At 42.0% G+C, this 27,073-nt stretch overlaps 1 protein-coding gene across 4 annotated transcripts in view; it reads right to left on the bottom strand.

The window, feature by feature from the left end:
• Positions 1–516: 516 nt before the first annotated feature.
• The window catches only part of ABCB4 (ATP binding cassette subfamily B member 4), an 82,849-nt gene continuing 56,292 nt past the window's right edge, over positions 517–27,073 (bottom strand). For all 4 annotated transcript variants that reach the window (XM_045827435.1, XM_045827433.1, XM_045827436.1 and 1 more), the window contains 12 exons: positions 26,498–26,644; positions 24,748–24,852; positions 23,832–23,909; positions 22,452–22,535; positions 21,197–21,400; positions 17,263–17,363; positions 10,272–10,412; positions 7,764–7,920; positions 6,584–6,781; positions 4,741–4,947; positions 2,123–2,269; positions 517–1,583 (listed from right to left, as the gene is read on the bottom strand). In XM_045827435.1, the coding sequence (XP_045683391.1) occupies positions 1,377–1,583; positions 2,123–2,269; positions 4,741–4,947; positions 6,584–6,781; positions 7,764–7,920; positions 10,272–10,412; positions 17,263–17,363; positions 21,197–21,400; positions 22,452–22,535; positions 23,832–23,909; positions 24,748–24,852; positions 26,498–26,644 (1,776 nt within the window). In that variant the 3' untranslated portion in view covers positions 517–1,376. The remainder of the gene's footprint in view (positions 1,584–2,122; positions 2,270–4,740; positions 4,948–6,583; positions 6,782–7,763; positions 7,921–10,271; positions 10,413–17,262; positions 17,364–21,196; positions 21,401–22,451; positions 22,536–23,831; positions 23,910–24,747; positions 24,853–26,497; positions 26,645–27,073) is intronic.

The following is a 27,073-nucleotide window of genomic DNA, read 5'->3' as shown; positions in this document are numbered from 1 at the left end:
AACCTTCGGAGTTGGTGTCCATGGCATTTGGTATCTGAAGTATGGACCTTTTTCCTCACTAGTACAATTTTGTAGACTGCATTCCCAGGCATTTTACTATCATTTGGTTGGTTGTTTTGAAATATCTAAAGACTTGGGTATTTCTGAAACACCTCTAGGAAAGAAGCCTCTTTAAAAAAAAAAGATTTTATTTATTTTTAGAGAGGGAAGGGAGGGAGAAAGAGAGAGAGAGAAACATCAATGTGCAGTTCCTGGGGGCTGTGACCTGCAATCCAGGCATGTGCCCTGACTGGGAATCGAACCTGCGATGCTTTGGTTTACAGCCCGCACTTAATGCACTGAGCTACACCAGCCAGGGCAAGAAGCCCTGCTTGCTTTAACAGGTATCCCCACATTGACCAAAGTTAAGAGCTAGACGGAATGATGTCAAGTCTCTGTCCTGATTTACCCCTTGCCCCATTCTTCTTGGTTAATCGGAAATTGTCTCCTGAGACACACGGTCACATCTGAAACATCTTTGGTAGTACAGTACATGGTTTATTACAGGTAAGAGAACTTGGTTTGAATAGTTTGCTGACCTAAACAACTTGTCACAGCAATGAAAATTGGTACTGCTTCAGTAAACTGTGGAAAAGAGATTTCAATGTGGTTAGGTTTCAAGGGTTGCCCAGAATATTTTTTTTTTTTTGCTCTTCATCTAAATATATTTCCTTCTTATAAGGAGATATGGATTCACAGTCTGGGAATATTAGAATTATTTGTAAAAAGTAATACAGTTGCTATAGAAATAGCATTTTATTGTTATTTCCAGTGTTACAAATTACACTAGTAGATAATACATATGATAATTATTTATGAGTTTTAAACTTTCAAAGAAATACTTAACGATATGTCTCTTTGCTTTATGGAATGAGTGTGTGCCTGTAGAGTTACCTTGTCTAAGAGAATTTTCATTTTCTCTTGGACTATCTTAAAGCTGGGGATACATACATTTTTAAAAATCTCAATGCCCAGTAGAATAATTTGGAAACCTACTGTGGGAGAGAGTAGACTTTTGAACAATTTATATTTTCTTAATTTGGGAAAATTGTTCCCAAAACATCCCGTCACCTACCCAACTATTCAGGACCATAAGAATTTTCCTTATGTCTGTGGGTTCTATTAATTTGACATCTTTGTATACCTGAACTTTGCTTTTTTTTTATTCCTGTATGTTTCTGATAACCCAGGAAGAGCCAGGCTGTTTTCATATTTCATATTTCAAGAAATGTGTCATGATGATTTATAACAACAACTTAGAAACTTTTTTTTTACAAAAGTCAGCAAGAGTTGTAGGATGATTTTCATTTATTTATAAGATATACTGTAACAAGAGTTCATAAGTTCTGTGTCCCAGCCTGGACGCTGACCATGGAAAAGTAGATGCCCTTCTGCGCAAGCAGCTGTTGGTGGGTGCCGTGCTCCTTGACCCTGCCGTTCTGAAACACCACGATCAGGTCTGCATTCTGGATGGTGGACAAGCGGTGGGCAATCACGATGCAGGTGCGGCCTTCTCTGGCTTTGTCCAGGGCTTCTTGGACAACCTAGCAATAAATCAGAACAGAAGACTGACTTCAAAAAATATGTAAATAGGTTTTAGCATTAAAGGAAATTTAATAACTTTGCCATCCAAGCAAGAATTTCTTTCATTTCTAATCTCTTACTCTTTGTTTTTTGTGCATGTGTATTTATGTAATTTGACTTTATACAGAGTTATGTTCTTTTAATTATAAATTCTCACACTGTAAATAATGAAGTATTTAAAATTTCTAACTAGTCACAAATTTCCCCTGACTAGTTCCCTTTTAGTAAGTATTTTATTTTCCAGTTTTTCTCATTAATGTGCTAAAAATGATTTATGTAGCTTTTTCTTTTGAATGCTTTACTTTTATTGTGTTTATAAAATATATGATCATTTAAAACAACTGGGAAATACTGAAAGGAGTAAGAAAATATTGCGTACTTCAAAATAACCACTGTCTAAATTTCTATTTTTTTCTGTGCTTATGTATGTTTGTCATGGCCAAGGGCACAAAAAAATTTGTTTCACAAATGAAGTGTGGCATGGGGTGGGAGGCCATACTTTTTCACTTTCGGTGTCCAGCGCCGACGTGGCCTCGTCCAGCAATAGGATTCGAGGCCGTCTGATGAGGGCCCGGGCGATGGCAATCCTCTGCTTTTGACCTCCTGAGAGCTGAGTCCCCTTATCTCCCACTCTTGTGTCATATTTCTGCAAGTTAGTCATTAATAAAATTAATAAAGTTCTCACCCAGAAAAGTTACTAGTTGTATATTGAATAAACTTTTACTTCTTAACATATGACAGTGCTACTTATAAGGGAAAAATATTTGGAATCAATAAAAAGTTTCCATAATAGCTACATAGTTGTCAATGTAAGGTCAAGTAACTAACAAGTGAGTAGTAAATGCAACATGCTGTGGAAGATCACAGAGGGAAATGGAAATCATGGAGTTATGGTGGGAGAAGGAGAAAGAGGAGGTAAATTAAAGATGTCCTTGTAGGGGAGGTGGGAAGCTTGATACCGAGAGAATATTCTAAGCCAAAACATAGAATAAACAAACATACAAACTGTGTCAGTTCAGTTTGTAGTGAACTGATTTCAATGTACATCCTGTGAATTAATGTCCTCAAGGCCAATGTCAGTTAAATAAAAGCTGAATGAAGGTTTAACACTTTTCTCTTCAGTCACACCCAGTACTAGAAGTCAGTGACACTGTGTTCCGGGTTGGTAAGGCCAGCCTGCATGGAGGGTTCACACAGTATTCGGGAATTTGATTTCTAACCATAGACTGTAACGGTAGGAACAATTCAGCTGTATTTCAGTTCAGTCCAGGGGACCCTCAGGTGCTAGATGAGTGCCACAGGAGGAATGATCCCGTCCTCAGTGTAGGGCTCTCGGGTCACCCTTCCAGGACTGCTCATGCTTACCAGTTGCTGAAATTTTTTCATTGAACTCTTACCCTAGATATCTGCCAAAGCCACAGCAACGTCACTGCACTTTGGCTACTGTCAGAGCAGCTAGAGTGAGGTGACGGGGTGTTGGGGACCATGGAGACTGGGGAGTGCATTTAGTGATTCTCCAATGTGAACCATTAAAGAAACACAACCTTATCCCAAAATTAACTCAATGGAGCATGTAAATGTGAAATGTAAAACCATAACTCTTAGGGGAAACAAGACACAGAAAATCTTTAGGGCCTGGGGCTAGATAGAGAATTAGACTTGGCACCAAAACCACAGTCTGTAAAAGGAAGAGCTAACGAATTGCACCTCACCAAAGTTAAAAACTTTGGCTCTGCAAAAGACCCGGTTAAAGGGGTGAAAAAAAAAAGCAACAGACTGGGAGAAAATATTTGCAAACGATGTATCTGACAGAGGACTAGAAACTAGAATATATTGAAATCGGTCAAAACAGTAGAAAAACAATCATATTAGAAAATGGGCAAAGGACATGAAGAGACATCTCACCAGAGTAAATATAGATGGCAATTAAGTACATAAAAAGATGTTCAATGTCATTTGCCATTAGGAAATGCAAATTAAAATCCCAATGAGATACCACTATCCACCTATCAGAATGGTAAAGCAAATACAGTGACAGCAAGTGCTGGCAAAGAGAGAGAAACTGTCACTCACACATTGGGGGCAGGAGAGTAAAATGGCACAGCCACTGTGGAAAACAGTTCAGCAGTTTCCCATCAGATTAAACATGCAGTTACCATTCGGCCCAACACTCCTGGGTGTTGCCCGCAGAGAGATAAAGCCTTAGGTTCACAATAAAAGGGGTGTGCAAATACTTTTGCAGCTTATTCTTCATAGCCCCAAGCTGGAGTCAGGTGACTGGTGCTTAAACAAGGTCCATCCACACCACAGAACACTGCTCCACAACAAAAAGGAATGAACTAAAGATACAACTTCAAGGAATTATGCTGAGTGAGAAAAGCTAATTTCAAAAGGTCATATACTGTATGTTTATATAATGTTCTTGAAGTAGAAAACCACAGCAATGGAGAACAGTTAGTGGCTGCCAGAGGTTTTGGGGAGTGAGGGCGGGAAGGAGGGTGTATGACTATAAAAGGCCAACAGGAGGGATCTCTGTGGTGATAGGAATGCTCTGGATCGTGACTGTGATAGTGGACACATGAATCTACACACACAGTAAAATTGCACAGGACTAAATACATACACAGGAATGTGTACAAGTAAAGCCAGGAAAGTCTGAATAACCAGTGGATTGTATCGATCTCAGTGTCATGGTTGTTTTGGCATTTTGTCACCGGAGGAAACTAGGTAAAGGGTACATAAGATCTCTTTATTCCTTACAGCTCCATGTGAATCTCTAATGATCTCACAATAAAGTGTTGAATTAAAAAAGGAAAGTATCCTAAGGAGTAAACCAAACCTGGCCGCAGTCTGAATGCAGCCCCCAGCCATCCAGGTGTACCCTGAGATACTGTGCATTCACTTCCTATCACCTCACTTGCTTTGCACCACATTTGTATGAGGTAGGTATGACGTAAGGACACTTGGTGACTCTGACTTTGTCGAATGTCAGAGAGCTAGTAAATAGACACATCTGTTACAAACCTGTTGGAGTATGACTGCGGGAACTGTTTTGGGGAGGAAAACTGTGTAGACTTGATTCTGATTTCATCCTAAAGAGGTTACCAGTTAACTTACGTGGGGTAAAGTCTCGATGAAAGGATGTATGTTGGCTGCTTTGGCGGCACGCACAATTTCATCCTGTGGCACGACCCGGCTGTTGTCTCCGTACGCGATGTTCTCGGCGATGCTGCAGTCAAACAGGATGGGCTCCTGGGACACGATTCCGAGCTGGGCTCTGAGCCACTGGATGTTCAGGTTCTTTGCTTCTTGACCATCTAGGAGCTAAAAGACAAAGTCCACAAGCTATAAGAAGGGCTTGAAAAAAAAAAACAAAAACTAAGCAGTAAGTTACTAGATTCACCATTTACAAGATTTTTTTTCATCAACAGTTTGTGAAATACCAAGACTCACAGCCTCTACACACTTACACTGTGGGAGGCCAACATAGCCAACAAAATGATATTTTAAAAAGATTTTATTTTTCTAGAGAGAGGAAGGGAGGGAGAGAAACATCAATTGGTTGCCTCTTGCACACCCACAAACCAGGCACATACCCTGACCTGGAATCAAACCTGCAACCTTTCAGTTAGTGGGATGGTACCCAAGCCACAGAGCCACACCAGTCAGGGACAAAGTGATTTTTATGATGAGTGCGCCATCCCTTTCTTGGACTAACCGATCAAACGGTAGCACAGCTGGTCCTGTGTTTTTGCATTCTTCCCTCTGTCTTTACCCGCCCTCCTCCAGGCAAGTGTGCCCTCCCCTGACTCTAAGAAGCCTGAAATTAGACGTTCTGCTCATCACTGCTGTCCCCTGAATGAATCCAACCTTCCAACTTGACTTTGTTCCCCCCTGCAGGCATAACAGACCAAAAAGCAAATTCTGAAAGCTGCTTACCTCCTGCCCTGCTCTCCTTCCCCTTGTGAACTACCAGCCTTACACTTTTCTCTGTATGACAGCACTAAGGACAAAGGTTCAAGGGACAGGGAGCAAGCTCCCAGGGTAGTGTCTTTGGGAGAACAGTTTTGTTGGAGGTAGTTTTGATTATTTCTTATTTGTTTGTGGTACCCAGGAGGCACGATGTTTCTAGAGGAGCCTTGTGCTGTGGTGCGTGAGAATGCAGCGTCCTGCAGGTTAACACTCACCAGGACGGAACAGACACAGGTCTGGTTAGTCATGACCACTCAATAATGAACTTTCCACCCTAGATTAGCACAGCCTACCTTCGGAGTGTTGAGGTGGTTTGCCTAGATGCATAACTGCAGAGTAATTGCAAGCACAGGAATTTCCAGAAAAGAAACAACTAACCAAGACTTAACACCACGGCAACTGTCTAAATGGGGGTGGGTTCTCAGGGGTAGGTCAGTGGGTGCCACCCCAAGGTGACAGAAGAGGCATTTTCAGAGCCCCGTCTGCACTTCTGGAAGAGAGCTGGGGGCTACCTACCAGGAAATCCCTGATGACAGCCAAATATGACAGGGCTGAGGGTGAGGCTCAAAGTCAGTGAGCCTGGAGGTCAGAGTTAGAGAGAGAAGGCAAAGCAGAAAGAAGGTGTGGGGAGGGAATGAGCACACAGTGGCCTGTCCTGCGAGCCTGCTCAGAATTCTGGCAAGAGTTTGCGCTGACCTTTCTAAGCCAGAGCTGAGGGCTTCCTCAGGAGGATGAGGCTGCCCCAACAGGCCCATGGCAGACAGAGGTTCCTGTCACATCCAGTATTTTCTGAACTACACTAAATTGCAGATGGTGGTCTATCTGGCTGTCCCCATATATTTGTTTAAGGTTTACAGAATATGCGGTCATTATATTAAATAGAATGGTGGGTCTTTATTTGTCCAGTTTTTTCCATTATGGGAATGTTGGTTTAGCTACTTGAAATATTGCCTCAAGTCAGGTTACTAATTTAAGAAAGGGTGCTCACCACTGATCCGGCCAGGGGGTCATAGAACCGCTCCAGGAGCTGGACCACCGTGCTCTTCCCGCAGCCGCTGCTGCCCACCAGGGCCAGCGTCTGGCCCTTCTTCACCTCCAGGCTCAGCCCCTGAAGCACGGGCACGTCTGGCCGGGTCGGGTAGTTGAACACGACTTCGTTAAATGTCACATTCCCCTCAAACTTATCCTAAAAAAGTTTTCAAATGGTTGCTATTGTAATTGGTCTTATAATTATTGCAATAAAGAGTATTATTTCAAGGAAACTGTACCAAAGACTGTAGTAGACAAACCTAAAATTCATACTTAGTACAAATGCTAGCACTAGTTCATATCAACAGAAACTTGTTGCATAAAATGAAGATGGGAGACGGGGGTACAGGTTACATCAGGTAGTCATAGTTCGGAGAGTTGCTATCTGGACTCGATTTCTGGTTCATGTAAGACAAATATTTAGCTTTCTCAAATGATGATTTGGAGGCTGGAGCCACTCCAGTGGCTAAAGGTTTGGAGGCGTGGGGATCTGGGGCGGTGTCCCCCTGCAGTCTTGGGGACAGCCCCTGTCTCAAGCCCTGGCAGCCTATTTCTCTCACTGTCTTCATCTCACCCACTGGACCCAGCAATTTCCTCAGAATGAGAAACACCTGGTGAGGTCTTGGAAAGGGTAGGTCCCAGTCTTGACCACAGTGCTTCTTGTGCGTTAAATGTAGCAGCTGGGGTTGGGCAAAGAACCCTCCGATCTAAGTTTGAGTTACCTCTGGAAATGCTGAAGTACAGGATCATTAGTCACCGTGAATAAAGTAGCCTCTTGCCAACTGTAATTCAGTTGTTACAAGATGTGATAAAAGCCAAATTGCTAATCATTTACATACAGAATTATATGCATATTACCTTCGTGCAGAAAAGACTAACAGTTTTCATGAAAGTTATCCAGTTCCAATATATCTGGATTTTTTGGCTTTTTACTTTTGATGTGCTAAACTTCAGAATCCTTGAAACACCCTATGAAATTTTACAACATCAGGAAAGTTGGCCAAATATTAGCTTTGTAAATATCACAGAGATAAACAACAGTGTAATCAGTACAAATTTATCCTGTAATCGCAATCTAGCAGACAGTAAACCTTAGGAAAAAAATTAACCAAGTGCTCATAAGGTAGCAGAGGACTCACAGGCCTCAGGCCTTCTTCACTGTAGCTGTCAATCAGAGGCTGTCTTTCAAACAGCATGAATAAGTGGGCTGCAGACAGCTTGGCTTTGGCATAGTCTGGAGCAAAGGAACTAGCGTGTCCTAGGGCCACGGCGCCAAACACAATCGCTGAAAACACCCTAGACAGGAAGGAGAGAAATTTAAAAATTAGCCCGTATAATTATATAGCTCCACAGTGTTTAAAAGTTCAAAGACATCCTCCTTACCAGTACTGACATTTTTCACTCCCCTAATCGTGCCCCTACCCCACCCCTCCTCGCCCTGCCCTGCACACACGTTCCATGAAATTCCACTAACAGGGAGGGGTTCCTCTTTCCCCGGGAGCCTCCAGTTTCCTAGAGTTAATGTAACTTTCCAAAGTTCTTCTCTTTTTAGAAGTGGCTTATGACAATCTGATTTGTGGTCTCAAGTAATTTTAGAAACTAGTTGCACCCTTTTTAGAGTTGAGGGAACTGAGGGGCACGCAGGGTGTTTATTCAGGCGCTTGACCAGCACCAGAAAATCGATGACGTTTCCTATTGAATCTGCAGCCCTGACCTCTGACCTCCGACCTCTGACCTTCGACCTCCGCGGTGTGGGTTCTCCACTCCCACACGAGCAATGATCCTCACTGTAAGGAGATAATTTCTACTAGGAAAATAAGACTGTACCAGGAATAGCCTTTCTCTTATACTTAAAGTAATCACTCACACTACCCCTAGAAAAAAATTGTCCTAAGCTAAAGGGCCATTTTCCAATTAAACCATCCTTAAAGAACAGATATGAAATATAAGAACTTTTAGGAAGGGCCACAGATTCTGAGGGTCGATGCCTCCACCAAGCTGTTCACTTCCAACACCAGAGGGCCCCTGGAGCCCGGAGGGGTCGAGCATTTCTATCTAGTCATAATGGAGAACTTAAATTTTTCCTCTACTAAGCTTCTAAATCTAAGATATTAAAATGTGTTTTAAATATGGGTATATTAAGGCTGTCCCTTAAATACTTGGTAAAGTTGGTTACCAAAAATTAAATTGTAACACAGTGATGAACTCATGTGTAGTTAGTTGCCTAGCTTTCCTATACACCCTGTAATCCAGCTTTAGTATGAAAGATTTAAAAACTGTCCTTCAGTTATCCGTAATTTAACAGTTTAATGGTAAAAACAAAACAACAAAAAAGCAGGATAAATTTTCTATATAATAAAAATACTCCAAGTGGTAAATCCCAGAGCCGAGCCACATGTTTCCACTTGACCTTCCAAAACCACTTCCCACTCCCTACACCCATCCGGTTTGCACCATCCCAGGCTGCCAGAGGCTGAGCCCTCAGGGGCTGCAGCAGCAGGCTTCCTGTCCTCCGGGGCATCCTCGGATGGGGGTTGGCAATGACAGGGGGACTGCAGGGGGTGGGAGGGCTGGGGGAGAGTGAGGCCAGGGAATTTGGTTGGTTTCTGTCTTGTTGGATTGTTGGGTTATTGGTGTCCCTCCCCCCAGAGGACAGAAGGCCCCTACACTGGGTTCTGAAAATCTTTCCCTCCTATTGCCCTTGAGGCTTAGGGTTTCAGCATTCTTAAGCTGGGAACTGAGGAGGTGCTAACAGCTCCCCTGGGTGCTGCTCTCCTTAACACTTGTCACACCTTTGTAAATAAACCCTCTATCAAACTCTCCCCAGTTACCCCATCTGCAGTGTCATTGGTTTCCTGCTGGGATCCTGGTTGATACACAGATTATATACTTTTTTTATGGTTATAAAATTTTTGGATGAAAATAAAAGAGCAGCTTTTAAACACTTTCACTTTACCTGTTTTGACCTTGTTTGAAGAACAAAAACAGGTTGTTTGCTAGTGCTTTAGAATCATCCTATCAGAGCAGAAATATACCAAGTGAGCTTAAAAAGAATGGCTTGCCTTTGGCAAGGCTGGACTGAAACCTGATTGAGTGTATTTAGCATATTTTGAAAAGAGGAATGCATCAATTAGGAAAACCACTGGTTAGTCTTGGAAACCCAGAAAATCAGAGAGAGGCTAAGAGGCAAATGTTGGCAGGGTCATCCCAAGCCTGGTGAGGGGACAGAGCCTTTACCAAACTTCAGCCGCGCATTCCCATTCCATTGGCTGGGCCATCTTCTGTTGCTGTTAAAGAGCAAGCTCTTCCACCCTCTGTGTTTGGAGTCTGTGGTCACCATCAACTTTGTAATGGATGATTTCTTCTGCCTACATTATACAATAAGATATTTTGCTACCCTTCTGTCTGGACTTCTACGTATTACTAAATTCTAGTTTATGATGATTTCCATGAGCTTGCTTAGTTTTTGCCCACTCCAGTGATTGAACTGTCCTTGGAAAACTAACCAGATCAGATGTCTGTAGTTGATTCAACTCTCCAACCTCATCTTAAAACAACAGAGGGTTTCCCCCCCCTACTCTAAACTTTTGTATAGACCTATTGAAACCTTATTATAGAATAATCTTAATATTTTTAGAGTTACTTACAGAATAACATCTCTGAAGAGCATATGTCCATTCACGATGAGATAAGCACCGAATCGAAAACAACCAGCATAGGAAAAATACATAAATGCTTGTGAAATACTAAAAGTAATTCCATAGATGTGTGCCTTCCGCACAGAGTTCCTGCAAAGCAAATCAGTGTGTTCATCACCAGCTCTTCAAGCACTCATGGCACTGTGTGTGGAAGGGGCACGGCTTCGAAACATAGTTGACCTGGGTTTACATTCTGCCTCCAGTTACATTAAAGTAACCCTTCTCCATATCAGTTTTCTGATTTGTACAATGGGGATAAGCAATATGATGCAGAATTGTTTTGAGAACTAAATGAAGAATGTAAATGTCTAGCATAGGACCTAACTCCTAGTGGCTGCTCAGATGGTAACTGCTGTTATTACACGTTAATATCTGATGACCCAGATATTCAACTCCTGTGAGCTAAACATGGATACTGTGTTAAAAATATTGAGGATCTCAAAGTCCTGACTGAAGTTGGGATTGTCTGAATGTGATTTTCTTAATATTATTATCTTGTGCTCTGTGACTAGTTACCGTCTCTTTTGTCAAAATTCATGTTTCATATTTGGAAAGATATGGTCACGGAGGTTTAGACAGAAGCACATCTAACATTCATCCTGAACTAGATCCCACCAGCCCTGATACAGGTCTAGTGCCATTTCTAATTAGGCCCCATGCTCAGTAGAACTGCTTTAGTATACGTCCTCTAAAAGAACAATGATTTACCTTTAGATTAGAAACCAGGCATTTGCCAAGAGGGAGCATTTAAAGCATTACTGATTTGGGTGACTTAGTCACGTGCCAAGAGCATGGCGTTACAATGCTTAATGTTACTGACAAATTTGCTGTTAAATCTTTAAATTAAAACCAAATTAGCAATTAGCTCCAGCTTTCTATTATTCCTTAATTCTCTTGAAGTTTTAAATAAACCATAAGGTCATAGATAATGGCACATATATAGTTATATGTCAAATATCAAATGGACAGAAAATGTAGCTGCATGAAGTATACATAACTAAGGAGATGAAATAAATCGAGAATTTCAACTAGCCCTTTTCAAATCTGTAAGTGTTCAAACTATCTAGGTTACGCAGCTGTAATCCAAGTGGCATTCAATTTTGTTAGTGTTAATGTAAAGTACAGCACAGGGGATGGAGTAGCCAAAGAACTTGTACACATGACCCATGGACATGAACAGTGGTGTGGGGATTGCCTGAGGGAGTGGGGGGTGCTGGGTGGAGGGAGGCTAAGGGAAAGAAAAGGGACAACTCTAATAGTATAATCAATAAAATATAATTTAAAACAATAAAATAAAATATATTCACTTATTAAAACAGGCCCTGGTTGGAAACAAGTGGCAAATAGTACCACTGGGAGTTTCTCAGATTGCTCAAGTATAAATGAATGAGATCAGATGTGTGTCTTTGTGTTCAGGGCAGGTTGGATCTGGTCCTCAGGCAGAGGTCAAGAGGAATACAGTCGCCCTTCCCTATCCACAGGGGACACATTCCAAGACCCCAGTGGATGCCTGAGACCAGGGACAGTACCAAGCCCTACCTATACTTTGTTTTTTCCTATACATACATGCGTACATACATATATATATATATAAATATATACATACCTATGATGAAGTTAATTTATAAGTGGAGCACAGTAAGAGATTAACAATAATAGCTAATCATAAAGTAACACAATTGTAACAATATACTGTAATAAAAGGTATGTGAATGTTGTCTCTCATTATATCTTATAGTACTGTATTCCCCCTTCTTGTAATGATGTAAGATGGTAAAACACCTCCTAAGTCAAGAACTTTCACCTTTTCACTTAGAGGAAGCGCTTTCCATCTTCTCTTTGGCACATCTAAATCGCTGGCATTCCTACTCTTGCACCCTAGAACCACGATTAAGTAAAGTGAGTGTGACTTGAGCACAAGCACTGCGACACCATGGCCATCTATGTGCTAACCAAGACGGCAACTACACGACTGCAGGTGGGTTGGGTGCACAGCACACACGTGCTGGGAAAGGCATGAGTCATGTCTCAGCTGAGAACAGAGCTCAGTTTAGAAGTTACAGCCACTTTCTTAAAACATAGACAAGAATAAACTCCAACTGGATTAAAGACTTAAATGTGAGACTCAAAACCATAACTCCTAGAAGAAAACATAGGCAATAAACTCTTCGACACTGCACTGAGTAGAATATTTTTTGGATATGTCTCCTTGAGCAAGAGGAACAAAAGAAAAAAAGTAAATGAATAGGACTACATTAAACTAAAAAGTATTTGCACAGCAAAGGAAATCATCAACAAAATGAAAAGACCACCTACTGAACGGGAGAACACATTTGCTGATGATACAACTGCTCTTTCCCACAACAAAGGATAAAAGGATCACAAAAACCCCCTCCCTGATGGGGCAACACACAGTAGGAAGCAATCTCACCAGACACGTGCTTCTCTTGGAGTATCATGGGCTTGACATGTGGCAGCCTAACTCCTGGGGGCTGCACGGAAGAGACACGTCCCACAACAGCTGATTAGAAAACCAATGGGGCTGATGTTAACACCTGAGGGACCCACAGTGCTGTGGGCAAATGAGGCTCCCCCCTTAAAGGACTCATGTGCAGTCATACTCAACCCAACACCCAGCAAAAACAAAACAACACAAAAACATCAGTTAATAAAGCACCCACACTATATGGGAATGATATTCACTTGTTAACCTAAAACCACTGACTCTCCAGCTAGCTGGAAGCTGCCCAGAAGCAGAGGAGCTGGTGGATACCATTACTGCACTCTCTTACTGCACCTGCTCACTCAGTGGGCGAGTGGCCAGGGTACTACCATCCCACTGCCTTGCTGACACCAGATAATAGTGTGAGTCATTTTGGAACACTTCCCCAGTCCCTGGAGGGACAGGTGATTTGGAGCTTTCAGTATTCTCCTGCTCCTTAGCTAAAATCTGCAAGTGCTAGCCATTGCAAAATCACCCTGCCCTGCAACCCCTCCCTGCCAGAGCAGGCAAGCAGTCGCAGCATTCTCCCACCCCCAGCCTAAAACCTGCATGCTCACAAACAAAGTGCTCACTAGCTGCACTGCTGTAGCTCATCCGTATGGGCAGTCAGGGCGTTTCCCCATGGCCTTCCTGAAACCAACCAGGGATCACCACTCCTTGCACACTGCAGCTACCTTCTAAAGCCAGAGGGTATGCGCAGTCCATGCGGGGGATACTCCTCGCTGTTTGATTCTGGTGGCCCGAGGCTAGCATAAATGAGTTCTACGGGACTGTAAAAATCCAAAAGACAGTTCTTGGCAGGTTGCTACCCCAGGTCACTGCACAAATAGCAGAATGAAATACAACTGCAGTCTTCCTGTGAAAAAGGCCTGTTTACAAATTGAAGAATATACTAGGGAGGGGGGTGTCAACAGTAGAATGGATGAAATAGAAGCACGAATCAGTGAGCTGGAAGACAAAGCAATGAGAAACACCTAGACTAAAAAGGAAAATTAAAACAATTTTAAAAAGTGAAAATCACTAAAGATCTCTGGAATGATGTCAAACAGACTAATGTTAGCATGATAGGGGGGTTCCAGAAGGAGGAGAGAGAAAAGGCCAGGAAAATTCTATGAGGAAATAATAGCTGAAAACTTCCCTCATTTGGGGAAGGAAATAGTCACAAGTCCCCTAGAGTTAAAAAGAAGATGAACCCAAAAAGATATACACAGAGACACATTATAAATGCAGTAGTAAAAGTTAAAAATAGAGAGAGGATCTTGAAAGCAGCAAGAGAAAAACAACATATTGCATACAAAAGAAATCCCTTAAGGTTATCAGCAGATTTCTCAGCAGAAATGTTACAAGTCAAAAGGAAATAGCCTGATACATTCAAAGTGCTGAAGGGAAAAAACATTACCAACCAAGGATTCTCAGCCCAGCAAGGTTATTATTCAGAATTGCAGGAGACTAAAAGTTTCCCAGGTAGGAAAAAATTATAGGAGTTCATGATCACTAAGCCAGCAATGCTAAAAGGAGTTCTCTAATCCAAAAAGAAAAGACATTAATTAATAAAAGAAAACATGCAAAAGTAAAGACCACTCCAGAAAAACTAACTGAATAATAAAGATAATGTGTCAGTCACTTACAAATCAAGTATGAAGGGAAAAAGACAAAAGTCATAAACTTTATTTAAAAATACAATTAGTTAAGAGATAAATAAAATAATAACATATAAAACATGTCATAAATATATAAAATGTGGGGGGGAGCAAAAATGTAGAGTATTGGAGTGTGTTTAAATTTAAATTGCTATTGAAACACACTGTTGTATATATAGAACATATGTGAAACACAATAAGCACAAAGAAAAACTTAGGGTAAATACACAAAAGCAAAAGAGATGGGAATGTAAACATAGCACTAAAGAAAACCATGAAACCACAAGGGAAGAGATAAACAGAGGATGAAAGGAACAGAGAAGAAAGGCATTAACCAATAAAAACACACAGACCAAAAGTGAAGGGATGGAAAAAGACTTTCCATGCAAAAGAAGTGGAAGTGGAAGAAAACTGGGGTAGCAATACTTACATCAGAAAAAAATACTTTAAAAAGAACAGCATTACATAATGGTAATGGAGTCAATTCAACAAGAGGATATAATATCTAAAAATATGTGTGTACCCAACACAGAAACACCTAAATACAGGGCGAGACAAAAGGAGGCTTACAGGCCTGGCTGGTGTAGCTCAGTGGATTGAGTGCAGGCTTGTGAACCAAAGGGTCACCAGTTTGATTCCCAGTCAGGGCACATGCCTGGGTTTCAGGCCAGGTCCCCACTAGGGGACACATGAGAGGCAACCACACATTGATATTTCTCTCCCTCCCTTCCCTTCTCTCTGAAAATAAATAAAGTCTTAAAAAAAATGACATTTTCATATAAATAATCTAGAACAAATAATCCTAAAATTTGTATGGAACAACCAAAAACCCTGAATAGCCAAAGTAATATTGAGAACAAAGTTGGAGGCATCAAAGTCCCTGATTTCAAACTATACTACAATGCCATAATAACCAAAACAATATGGTACTGGCACATAAACAGACATATAAATCAATGGAGTAGAGAATACAGAAATAAACAACACATATACAGTCAATCTACAACAAAGGAGGCAAGAGTACACCAAGGGGAAATGAGAGTCCTTTCACAAATAATGTTGACAAAAGTGGATATGTGAAAGAAGGAAAATGGACCACCACTATCTTACACCATGTACAAGAATAAACTCAAAATGGATTAAAGACTTGAATATAAGACAACGAAAACAAAAATAAACTATTGCAACTACATCAAACTAAAAAGCTTTTGCACAGCAGAGGAAACCACCAACCAAACTAAAGGCAACATACCTAATGGGAGAAGAAATTGCAAATGATTCATCCAATATGTGGTTAATATCCAAATATATAAAGAATTTGTACAACTAAAGATCAGAGAAACAAACAAATCTGTTAAAAAAATAGGCAGAAGACCTGGCAAAAATAGACATTTTTTCAAAGAGGACAGACAGATGGGCAACAGGTCCATGAAAAGATGCTTAACATCATTATTCATCAGGAACATGCAAATCAAAACCACAGTGAGATACCACTTCATTTGACTCAGAATGGGTATCATCAAAAGACAAAATGTAGCAAGTGTTGGTGACAGTGCAGAGAAAAAGGAACCCTTGGGCGCTGTTGGTGGGACAGTAAACTGGTGCATCCACTGTGCAACACAGCATGGAGGTTGCTCAAACAATTAAAAATAGAGCTACCAAGTGACCCAGCAATTCCACTTCTAGGTATTTATCTGAAGAAAATGAAAACACTAATTCAAAAAGACATATGTACCCCTATGTTCATTAAAGGATTATTTACAATAGCCGAAATACGGAAGCAACCTCAATGTCCACCAGCAGACAAGTGCATAAAGAAGATGTGATACACTAGCGCTCATGTGTGCACACACACAGTGGAACACTCCTTAGCTATAAAAAATGAAATCTTGCCATTTGCAACAACATGCATAGGACTGGAAGGTATTGTGCTAAGTGAAATAAGTCAAAGAAAGACAAATACCATATTATTTCCCTTCCAGGTGGAATATAAAAAACAAACAAAACAAAATAGGGACGGAGTCAAAAACACCAAGAACAAAATGGTGGTGGCCAGAGGGACATGGAGAGGGGAAGGAGCTGCATAAAAGAGGCGCCGGGGCCTCAGGGGGACAGATCTGCAGTTGTAAAGTGAACAAGTCTCAGGGACGTAACACACAGCATGTAAGACAGGGTCAACAACACTGTGATAACTTTGGTGACAGAGGTAAGTAGACTTGTGGCTATCATTTCATCAAATCACTATGTTTACACCTGAAACTGATATAGTATTATAAGTCAATTACACTTCAATAAAAAATAAAATAAAACTGAATTACTTCTGGAATGTTCCATGTAACATTTCAACTGTGGTTAACTGGACTACTGAGACTAAGGAAGGCAATGCTGTGGATAAGCAGGGACGATTGTACTTTAATTAACGAAATAACAAGTCTCTTCTTTAGTTCAGTCTACACAATCAGAAGAAAAGGTTTGGACAATTCCCTAAAAGAATGTTCACTCTGCGTCACCCAGATAGGCTGTCGCTCTCGCCTGCACTGGTGAACGAAAGAACACACCATCCTCTGCACCGTCCGGTTCTTGGAGACCGGCATCGATTTGATAGGAGATACACAAACTCAATCCTTTGGCCCAGCTGCATCAAAAAGCTATCTATTTTCAGTGAGATACTTATTTTAAAATATCATCCTTAGAGTCACATTATTATTAGGAGGAACAGAGTTTTTATTATCTCTGGGGACAATAACTCAGCCCCAGGAAAGTACTGTGTTCTTAGTACGGATCATATGCTCATTACCTGTAAGGTCCATACAATTTCTCCACATACATTGATTCAAATTTTCTTTCCTGGGTCAAGGACACAACTGTCCTAATGTTTTCTATTGCCTCTGTTGCAATCTGTAACATAGAACAGATCTTGATTAGAAATGGGGCTTTTACTTCTGAAATAATGAAAAATATAAACCTTAGGACACTATCAAAAGAATCAATGAAGGGTTTTAAATTTCTACAATTTTGAGAGCAAAGCCTCCCCATAGCATGTTCTTCAAGACAAGCTCTATGACAAAACTGACGATCTGAAAAGTATCGCTGGTTGCACCAAGTTTCGTGGGCAAGTTTCTGTATTCCCAGGGAGCCTGACGAGCTTAGGGCAAGAATGGTGGGTTGAGCACCAGCGACCAGATTCTATTCCCAGCCGTGCCACCAGGCAGTTCCTGGACTGGCTTTAGTCACAAGCCTTTGAGGCTCTGCTTTCCTCATAGGGGAGAGTCCTAGAGAATCAGGCTAAGTGACTTCTAAGGGCCACTAGAGGTGTCAATCATTTCCTCCATGAGCATATCCCTACATAAAGGAACTGTTTACGCATAATTGGAAAGAAGATCCAAATTGTAAACAACACAACCCTGCCGTAAATCCAGTTAAAGCAGGGACAGGCATCTGACTGATGCAGGCCAATCAGATTCTGTTTCCTAGATTGGGGGCAACTGCTGAACTGAGGAGACCTGTGGATTTGGAGGCCAAGGTCACCATCAGGGATGTGTGGGAAGCTCCTTTGAATATACAGCTATTGAGGAACAGGAAAAAAAATGTGTAGAGAGCCTCAAAGACAACAGAGCTTATAGCTCTAAAAGAGGAGCTGCTGGTGACTTTCCAGTAACCTAAACCATGGGTGTTCCCTGTACTTCTGTACTTCTGTGTGTCCTTACATTACATCCCTGCTACCCAAACCAGCCGGAGCAGTTTTCCAATTCTGACAGCAAAAGTACTCCTAATTAGTAATAATTGTCTGTGACAGCTATTTAGTCTACAGGGCAGATTCAGTTGTCATCTAAACCATTAGCACAAGGAACCTAAGATTTTAATTTTAGGGGTTTTTTTAGCAGCTTTACAACTTTTATCTCAGTTCTCAGCTTCTATAACCAGATGAAAGCAAGATATTTGATACTTCAGGCTGAATAACTTTTTATCTTTATTATAAATGAAAAAAAAAATCTAACAGTAGTAGTAGCCAGAGTAGAGAATACTTATTAAGCTTTTACTGCATGCCAGGTATTACCTCATTTAACTGACAAGATCTCATTTAGTTTCACAATAACCCTGTGAGGTAAGTAGTATTACTCCTGTTTTCCCAGATGAGGAACTGATGCACAGAGAAGTTAAATGACAAAGATCCCTATCAGTCTACCTGAGGCCAAGTCCATGTTCTTAACCCATTGCGCCCTTCTTCTCTCCCCTGCTTTGTCAAAACAGGAGGGAACAAGATGTTAATGACTAGTTACACTCAGTGCTTGATTTTCCAGTCCTGGATAGAGTTCAGTTCTGATTTGGCAGGCCCCTAAACTCAGTAATCAGACGGGACCTGAGTCAAGAGGGTTGCTATTCACCCTTCTTCTCCAGCCTCCCAGCCCAGCAATCAACACCCTCATTACCAAGCCCTTCTTCAAAAAACAACACAGACACTGTGCTACCCCAGATTCCACTGTACTTTAACCATGAATACTCTGCTCCCAGATAAATGAGAACTTTTCATTAAAAAAAAAAGTGATGTGAGAGTTTTCCAAGAGCACTTTCTAACCCTATTCTATGTTAATCAAGAGTTGGCTAAGTGCCCTGACTGGTGTGGCTCAGTGGGTTGCGCACTGTCCCACAAACATAAAAGTTGCTGATTCAATTCCCAGTCAGGGTGCATGCCTGGGTTGCAGGCCAGGTCCTGGGTTGGGGACATGCGAGAGGCAACTGATCGATGGTTCTCTCCCTCTCTTTCTCCCTCCCTTACTCTCTCTATCTACAAATAAATAGATTTTTTTTTTAGAGTTGACTAAATGAACAAAATTAAACTACAACTAAATTGCTGACAATTAACATTTATAATTTCCAGTCTTTCATATCTCTTTAAAAAACATTGTATCAGGTTAAAGTAGCTGCTAAAACTAATTTTAGACTGGTCAGTCTAAGTTATTCACTCTTTGATCCCTAGAATGATAGAATATTTATTAGGTGAAAGGAACTTGGGACATATTTGTTATAATTTCTCATTTCATAAAAGCGCAAAGTGAGGAGCAGACAAGTGGGGGAACCTCTTCCAGTATCACACTCTGTGAGTTGCAAGGCCAAGACTGATAACCCAAGGCACTGTGTCTTGTTTGCTGTAGTACTTAATTCTAACCGCCCTACCCCTGCCTGAATTCTGTCAACTCTCAGTATTATTAGCCACATATCACAATGACTCTGTATCTTAACTAGATTCCAGATGTTTTCTTTCATACCCCTGACCTAAGAAAAATTGATCTTCATTCCATGTACTGACAATTTGCCCCTCTGAAATATGAACGGAAGCAGGGATCAGAAGGAGAAAGGAAACAAAACTACGCACAGGATGTTCTTCCAGCAGTCAGTTGTGGCAAACAGAAGTCAAGGAAGTGATGCCCCAAAGCACCCACAGACAGCAGCCAAGAGGATCTTTGAGAACTTCAGACACCCAGAGCTTCTTAAGTTTGGGGACCATGTACAGTTCTAGAGATCTGCCCCCACGAAAGGATGCAGGACAAACACGAGAAGGAAGAATTTGGATGGAAATGAGGGGAAGGGACTAACACTACTTTGAACTCGGTTGATGCTGGACAAGAGAGTAGGGGCAAGGATTTCATTGGATGTAACGGGTTTAGGGGAAATGTGCTGGGGAGGAATTCTAATCTCACCCATTCATGCCACACATCTGAAGCAAGTCACTGGACTTTCGGAGGCTTTCTTCCCTGTGAGGTGGAGATCCTGTCGGCCCCACCTCAATATCCATAGCAAAGGCCGGTTGCAGTTAATGTTTGTGAAAGGGCATTGTGCTGTAGAAACTATCACAATTTATATTCACAAACTGCTTTACCTCCTAAAGTTTCAATAAAGGATAATATTCACATACATAAGAGTAAAAAATATCTTGGCTGACATTTGAATACTTCCATGCATGTACATGTAAGTAAAATGTTTATATGTAGATCTGGACTCATTTAAAACACATGTAAAGGGGCTGTGCAATCAAGAGTTCTAAAATCAGACCTGGATTTGAAACACAGCCATGCCTTCAACTTGTTTGATTTTCAGGTTTCATGTCTGTGAAATTAGGGTAAAATCAGTCCCTGCCTCAGGGGATCACTGTGAGGATATGATGAGTTGATGCACATAAATACACACTTAGAACAATAATTGGCACAAAACAAAGAGCTAATGTTCGCCGATTGCCATTGTAGTGAGAGCCACCAATCAAAGACTTACTGCCATCTGGTGGCTCCTCAGCTCAGTTACAGAAAGCACAGCCAAGAAGAAAAGAACTGTCTCTAAGTACCAGAAAATCCCCTACCTTGAACAATTCACTTATATTCTGTTTAAAGGACTCCTCATCTGTAAAACAGAGGTGACCTCTGTCCTAAAAATGGCATCAGGATATGAAGTAAAAGGTAAAATGAACATTGGAAATTCAGAAATTCTCTATAATGACCACACGTTAAAGGTTTCTGATAGGCTAAAAGCTTTCCATTATTTCATGTTGAAATTCTAGGCCTTCTTCATGCAGTAAACTATTTTATGCACAGTGCTGACAATTATTTTTTATAGTGAGCACAAGCATTTAATTATTGAAATACGTATGTTGTGATAATTCAAATAAAACATATCGAAAAATAATTCTTATGCTAACAAATAAAACATATGCCAAAAAGCGGAAGCTTTATTTGACTTACCTTTCCAGCTGTTTCCAGTTCCTTCTTATCTCTTTTGGCGTTTCCAGCCAACATTTTCATTTCAACAATTCCCGACACAGCAATAATTGGAACAACCGACAGCAGCAAAAGAGTTAATTGCCAACCGTATATGAATGATATGACAATGCCAGTCCCCAGGTTGGCTGTATTCTGTGCAATTAAAGCCAGCCTGGTCCCGGTGGCCTGGAAGAGCAAGAAAGAGGCAGTTACGTTTTTGGGTGCAAATCCGTGAGCCGCAGCCTCAGGCCTGCTGGTCAGAATGACAACAGGGCTGGGTGCCTGGACCAACATGTGCTCCCTTTCATCGCAGTGAGGCCAGGTCACCCATGTGTCATTCCTGAGGCCCCGAAGGTCTTTCTTGGTCCATGCCTTTCAGCTCTCATTCCTCTCCTGCCCACGTGAATTCCACACTGCAGAACCGATAATCAGCTGCTCGGCTTTGGGAGTAGGCTGTGGGGCACACGCACTTTTTCATGAAGGCCCCATTTACAGAGGAATCTAACCCCAATGTGCCCCAGACATTTTAAAGAATATTTGCTTTAAGTATGCAAGAGGGGAGTGTACATACTTAAGAGCCCACCTGTTACAAAGTGTACATGTCCTGAGAGACCATCCACTGTAAAGTGTACATAAACATGAATTACTGTGTGCACCACTCAGAAAACAGGGCTGGTGTAGAGGACACTGAAGTTGCCTGAGTTGTGTGGTCACAGCGAGCTTCACAGTGACAGGCCTCAGCTCCAGGGGCGGGACCCAAGCCAGAAAGAGAGGGTGGTATTTCCCAGAGAGAGTTATTGGTTCAGGGTCCAACATGTGACCCAAATTAGCCTGAATCAGATGAAAGGGAAGGCTGCTGGTTTGGTGGTTGAAGGCTGCTCGTTTGGTGGCTGAGGTACAGGTGGGCGCTCCTTCCCTGGGTGGGAAACAAGGCAGCCTGTAGTTCTGGTTTCCAAGGGCAGCATTCCAAGGCTCCAAGGGACATAGCCACAGGATGGAGCCAACGCTGAGGGTGGAAAGCCACTCAGAGTCCCCCACGCAAAGGGGACCTGGGTCCTCCATGATATTTTTGAGCCAGTGGATCAATCAACCCTGCAGTCTAGCCTTCCTCTTTGTTGTTCAAGCCAGTTTGACTTTTCTGTTATTTCTAGCTGAAAGCAACTTAACAGATGCAGCTGTGCCACGCATTTATTCAAAACCATGTTTAAAAAATGGTATGAGACTGCAGCCTACATACTCCTTGTACTTGGGATGCGTCAGTGGCGAGTCTTGTAGAAAGTGCACCAGTACTGTTTCTGTGATCATCAAACCAGCTCATGTCCTACGGCACAAAACACACCTTTAAATTAGTTCAATATTAAAACAAGCAAAGAAAAACTAATGAAATCTTGCAAACCTTCAGTGCTGAGAAAGGATCCATACTTCACTTGGGTATTGGGGTTCAGGGGAGCCTGACATGCAGCAGAGAGCCCTGGTCCCTGCCCTGGGCACACAGCCTCAGAGCCTGCCAGGACCTAAGCCCCGAGGCCACTCTGCTGCTACACAGGGACAGCAGCCCCGACAGGGCAGGTGTGTGTGGAAGACTTATCCAGGTTGCAGCTGTGCTCCCCGCCAGCTTCACCTGAGGTGGCAGGGGCATGTGGTGTTCCATCAGCCACAGCCCACGACCAGTGCCATGGGCACTTCCTCCTGCCACGGCGGGGTCTCTCACAAAGGTAGAGGGGCTGAGCTGTGCTGGGCATGGCTCTCTTGTAAGTTCTGGGCATGAGAAAAATCAGCCCTGGTTTCTCACTGTGTTTTTGTTTTTTTAAACACAAATAAAAGAGTGTACCTTAGAAATGATTTTAATTATATGCTACTAATCCACAGTGTCTTTTAGTTTCATATGAAACAATTTTCCCTACATAGCAACAGTTTAAAAGGTACTGAAAAAAAAAAGGTCTGTAAAGTCAAAATTGCTAAAATATGATTCATGCTATGTGCCCTTTAGTGAGCAGGAAAATAATCAATTCTTGTCAATTGGATGAATAATATCCTGGCCCTCTCCTAAGACTTCTCTATAGAAATAGAGAATTCAAATTTGCACATTTTCCCACATGTCCTGCACTGGACTGTGAACCTCCCCAGAGGGCAGATAATGCATACAGTCCCAGCTGCCAGCATGCTGTCTGGGGCACGGCAGGCAACAATTTAGTGAATTTACAAGTGAAAATGTGAAAAGAGAGCTCAAGTAAGTCAGAAGCAAAATCATTTCTCAACACTTGGGAAAACCTAGGTGTAGCATGGTTGACTATGGTACATGAGTCCTACCAACCTCTTTTTCCTTTGCTTAAAGGTGCCCTGCAATCTCAAATGACTCACCAGGGCTTGTGCGGAATCCAGAGAAGGGATACAGGTCCTTGAAATGACAGTTTCCACATGGATAGAGATAGTTGCAAAATAAGCCGAAAAAGCTACCTAAATGATACTCCCATGAAAACCCTGAGAGGCCTCTGCACAATGAAGGACCAAGACTGGCACAAAAACCCAGAGGGTGGAGACAACATGAAATAAGGACAGACTTATAAGAGGCTTATAATGAATGCAAACAAACACATTCTGTAGTACACACACCTACCTGTCTCAGCATCGCTTTAAAAGCCATTGACCGGAGCCTGGTGGTGAGGATCTCGCCAGCTTTCCCAAAGGTGAAACCCTGGTTGAGAGAAAACCAAACCAAACCAAACCAAACCAAACCAAAACAAAACTCTAGTATTCTGACACAAGTGGGTATATTCCCACTGATTTTTACATTACCTATATATTACTCAATGATTCAATTAACACAATTCTGTGAACAAACACTAATTAAAAGTCCTAATTTAGCCCTGGCTGGTATGGCTCAGTGGATTGAGTGCTGGCCTGCAAACCAAAGGATCACTGGTTCGATTCCCAGTCAGGGCACATGCTGGGGTTGCAGGCCAGGTCCCCAGTATGGGGCACATGAGATGCAACCACATGTTGACGTTTCTCTCCCTCTCTTTTTCCAAATCTTTAAAAAATCATCCTAACTTAAAATTCATGTACTGCTACATCATTAGTATGTAATTGAGATGAAAAACCTTAAAAGTATTCAGTTCTGGCTTCTGAACCATTCTAAATAGGTTTCCTTTTCCAAACTTTCAAGGACAATTGTTCTCTCAGTGAAAACAATACTGCGTGTAGTAACAACTTTCACTGTGTTCCTAATACTTGAGACAAAACAGTAACAAAATTCCTAGCAGGATCATTTGGCTCATGTGGAAGAGGGTGGGTCTGCGGTAAGATGCTCTAGACCAGTTTGCTGGTTAGGGCTCTGTCCTCTAAAAAAGCCCTGTGCCAATTGTGTCTGCAATTCATTTTAGTCTAAGATGTGGAAACTCCATTAGGTCTTGATTAATCGGTAATTAATCAATCTACATTAATAAACAGTTAAAATCTAATTAACAGATAATTAGTCTATGTCCTCTAATTAGATCTAGACTCTATGAGAAGACCAAATCATAGGTACCTACCTGAAGGAAGAAAGTAAAAAAGGAGGCAATTCCCAGGCCCAAAAACAGTAATGAGATCATGTTGCACCTCTGTTGCTTTACTTCATCGTCCCCTGGTCCAAAAATCTACAAAAACACATTTAAAACACCCACTTGGTTCATAGGATGCTTGTTGATTCCTTCCCATAAATAGTGGCTGGAGCATCACATTTTAAAAAGTAAGCTTTGAAATATGTGGGCTATTTTTACTGGGGTAAAATATGCACCACACACAATGTACCGTTTTAATCATTTTTAAGTGTACAGTTCAGTGGCTTTAGGTACATTCTCAGTGTTGTGCAACCTTCACTACCATCTGTCCCCAGAGCTCCTCCATCATCCCAAATGCAAACCCTGTACCCATGAACAGTAACTCCCCATGCCTCCCTCCCCAGCCCTCTGGAAGGAACTCCTATTCTCCTTTGCGTCTCCGTGAATTTGAGGAATATGTGGTTATTAACAGGGCTGGAAACACTGCACGTGGACTGTGTGTGGTTGTGTTTTGGGGTGTTTCCCCTCTTCCTCTGCCCTGGCTGTTGCCTCAGCCTGAGCTCTTTCCTGCCCCCAGGCCCAGCCCTTTACCTACCACTGCTGCTGTCGCCAGACCCTGCTTTCAAAACACCAGGTCGTCCTTGGGCACAGGATGTGTTTTGTTTTGTTTTGTTTTGCATGTATAGTAAACCGTTTGAGAGAGGCCTTGGTTTATTTTGTTTCCTGCTGTATCTCCCGTGCCCAGCGCAGTGTTTGGCACACAGGGGATACCCGAAATACGGAGACAGTCCACATAGCTCTCGAAGTGCAAGGGAGTTGGGGGTTGCACTATTTTTCGTTTAAAAACATCTGGAGGGTCCTTTCCAATTTCTTTATTTTTTGACTTGAGGTCTTCATTGTAGACCAGCATCCAATGTCACAAGGGTAATGAATTCAGCACGATAGAGAATAATTCATTGTTAACAAAAAAGTCTCTCCAAAAATGTTACTGGTTAACTAAGGTTATACAATATCCATATTGGGTTTTATGGAACCTCAGATACTTCTGACAACTTCCTATAAATACCCTCTCATTGAGTTTAACAATGGAATAGCATGAGTTTCCCTTCCTAGTCTCGGACTCCCCAGGCATCAGAAGGACTGCTAAAATAGCGACGTGATAGCTATCCCTTTTTGAATACTTACTAAGAGGCAGATACTTAAAAGCTTTTCAAATAGTTACATATATAATCTCTTTTCATCCTCAGCTATCCTGTGTGGTCAATTTGTTTTATGGATGAAGAAACTGAGAAGGACCACAGAGAAGGACCACATCTTGCCCAAGTCTGCACAGCTATTAAGTGGCGAGGCCAGTCTGTGCCCAGAGCCTGGCCTGTACTCACTGTGGCTGGACCTCTTCCCTCCGTCACCTGCTCCCAGCCTCCTGATGTGACAAGCATCTGCCCTCCACAAGGGGTCGAGACTGTCACCTGACACCGGTGTCACTCATATGACGAGAGCTCATTAGTATGCCTTCCTCATTGATTTTACAGTTTAAAATTTCATTGATATCATAACTTGGAATGGTTCATACTTTTTCTTTGACCTCACATTTTTCCTCAAAAGGGAATGAAAAACTTGGGCTTGGTTTAATTTGACGCTGTTTTAATCCAAAATGGACCCATTGGTGAGGGTGGCATGAGAACTGATGTAATGATGAAGTGATTTAATTCAAGTTATTAAGCAACATTTTCAAACTTACCGCCATGATCTCTGAGAATATGACTGAAAATGCCGGCTGGAGTGCGCCATTGGCAATGGCACACACTGTCCCCACCACGAAGTAGGGCCATTCCGTTCTGTTCAGCTTCAGGATCTTCATGAAGGATACTGGGGGCACAGTTTCATCCTAGAACACACCAGGATAGACTGGTGATAACACAACAGCTACCAGAGTTCGCAGACATAGAAAAGACAGGGCATAGTTGCAGAGAATGACCTTCTACAGCAAACTACGTGCCCGAGAGTAGGACAGTGCACTGTGAAGGCTGACAACGTTCTCTGATGATGCAGCATAAGCTGAGTATGAGTTGTTCACCCAAGAAGCAAGCAATCTTCATGGTGTGATCGGTCTATTTCTATTCCAGCCTCAGCCCAGTGAGCAGAAGCAGGGTCTGGGCACAAAAAGACTGGAATTCAAGGCCCAAGTCAACTCAGGATGGTGTTAGGGTCCAATGAGACCATGGCCGCGAAGAGAAGGATAAACGTCCACACAAACGTGGGACACCAGCATGAACCCCAGAGCATGGGCCCAGCCTTCTCCCTGCCCCCCGCCTCC

The sequence above is a fragment of the Phyllostomus hastatus genome, unplaced genomic scaffold (genome assembly GCF_019186645.2).
Source record: "Phyllostomus hastatus isolate PE091 unplaced genomic scaffold, TTU_PhHast_1.1 phas_scaffold_78, whole genome shotgun sequence".
NCBI lineage: Eukaryota > Metazoa > Chordata > Mammalia > Chiroptera > Phyllostomidae > Phyllostomus > Phyllostomus hastatus.
Note: the sequence above shows the minus strand (reverse complement) of the source record. Positions and strands in the feature narration are given on the sequence as shown.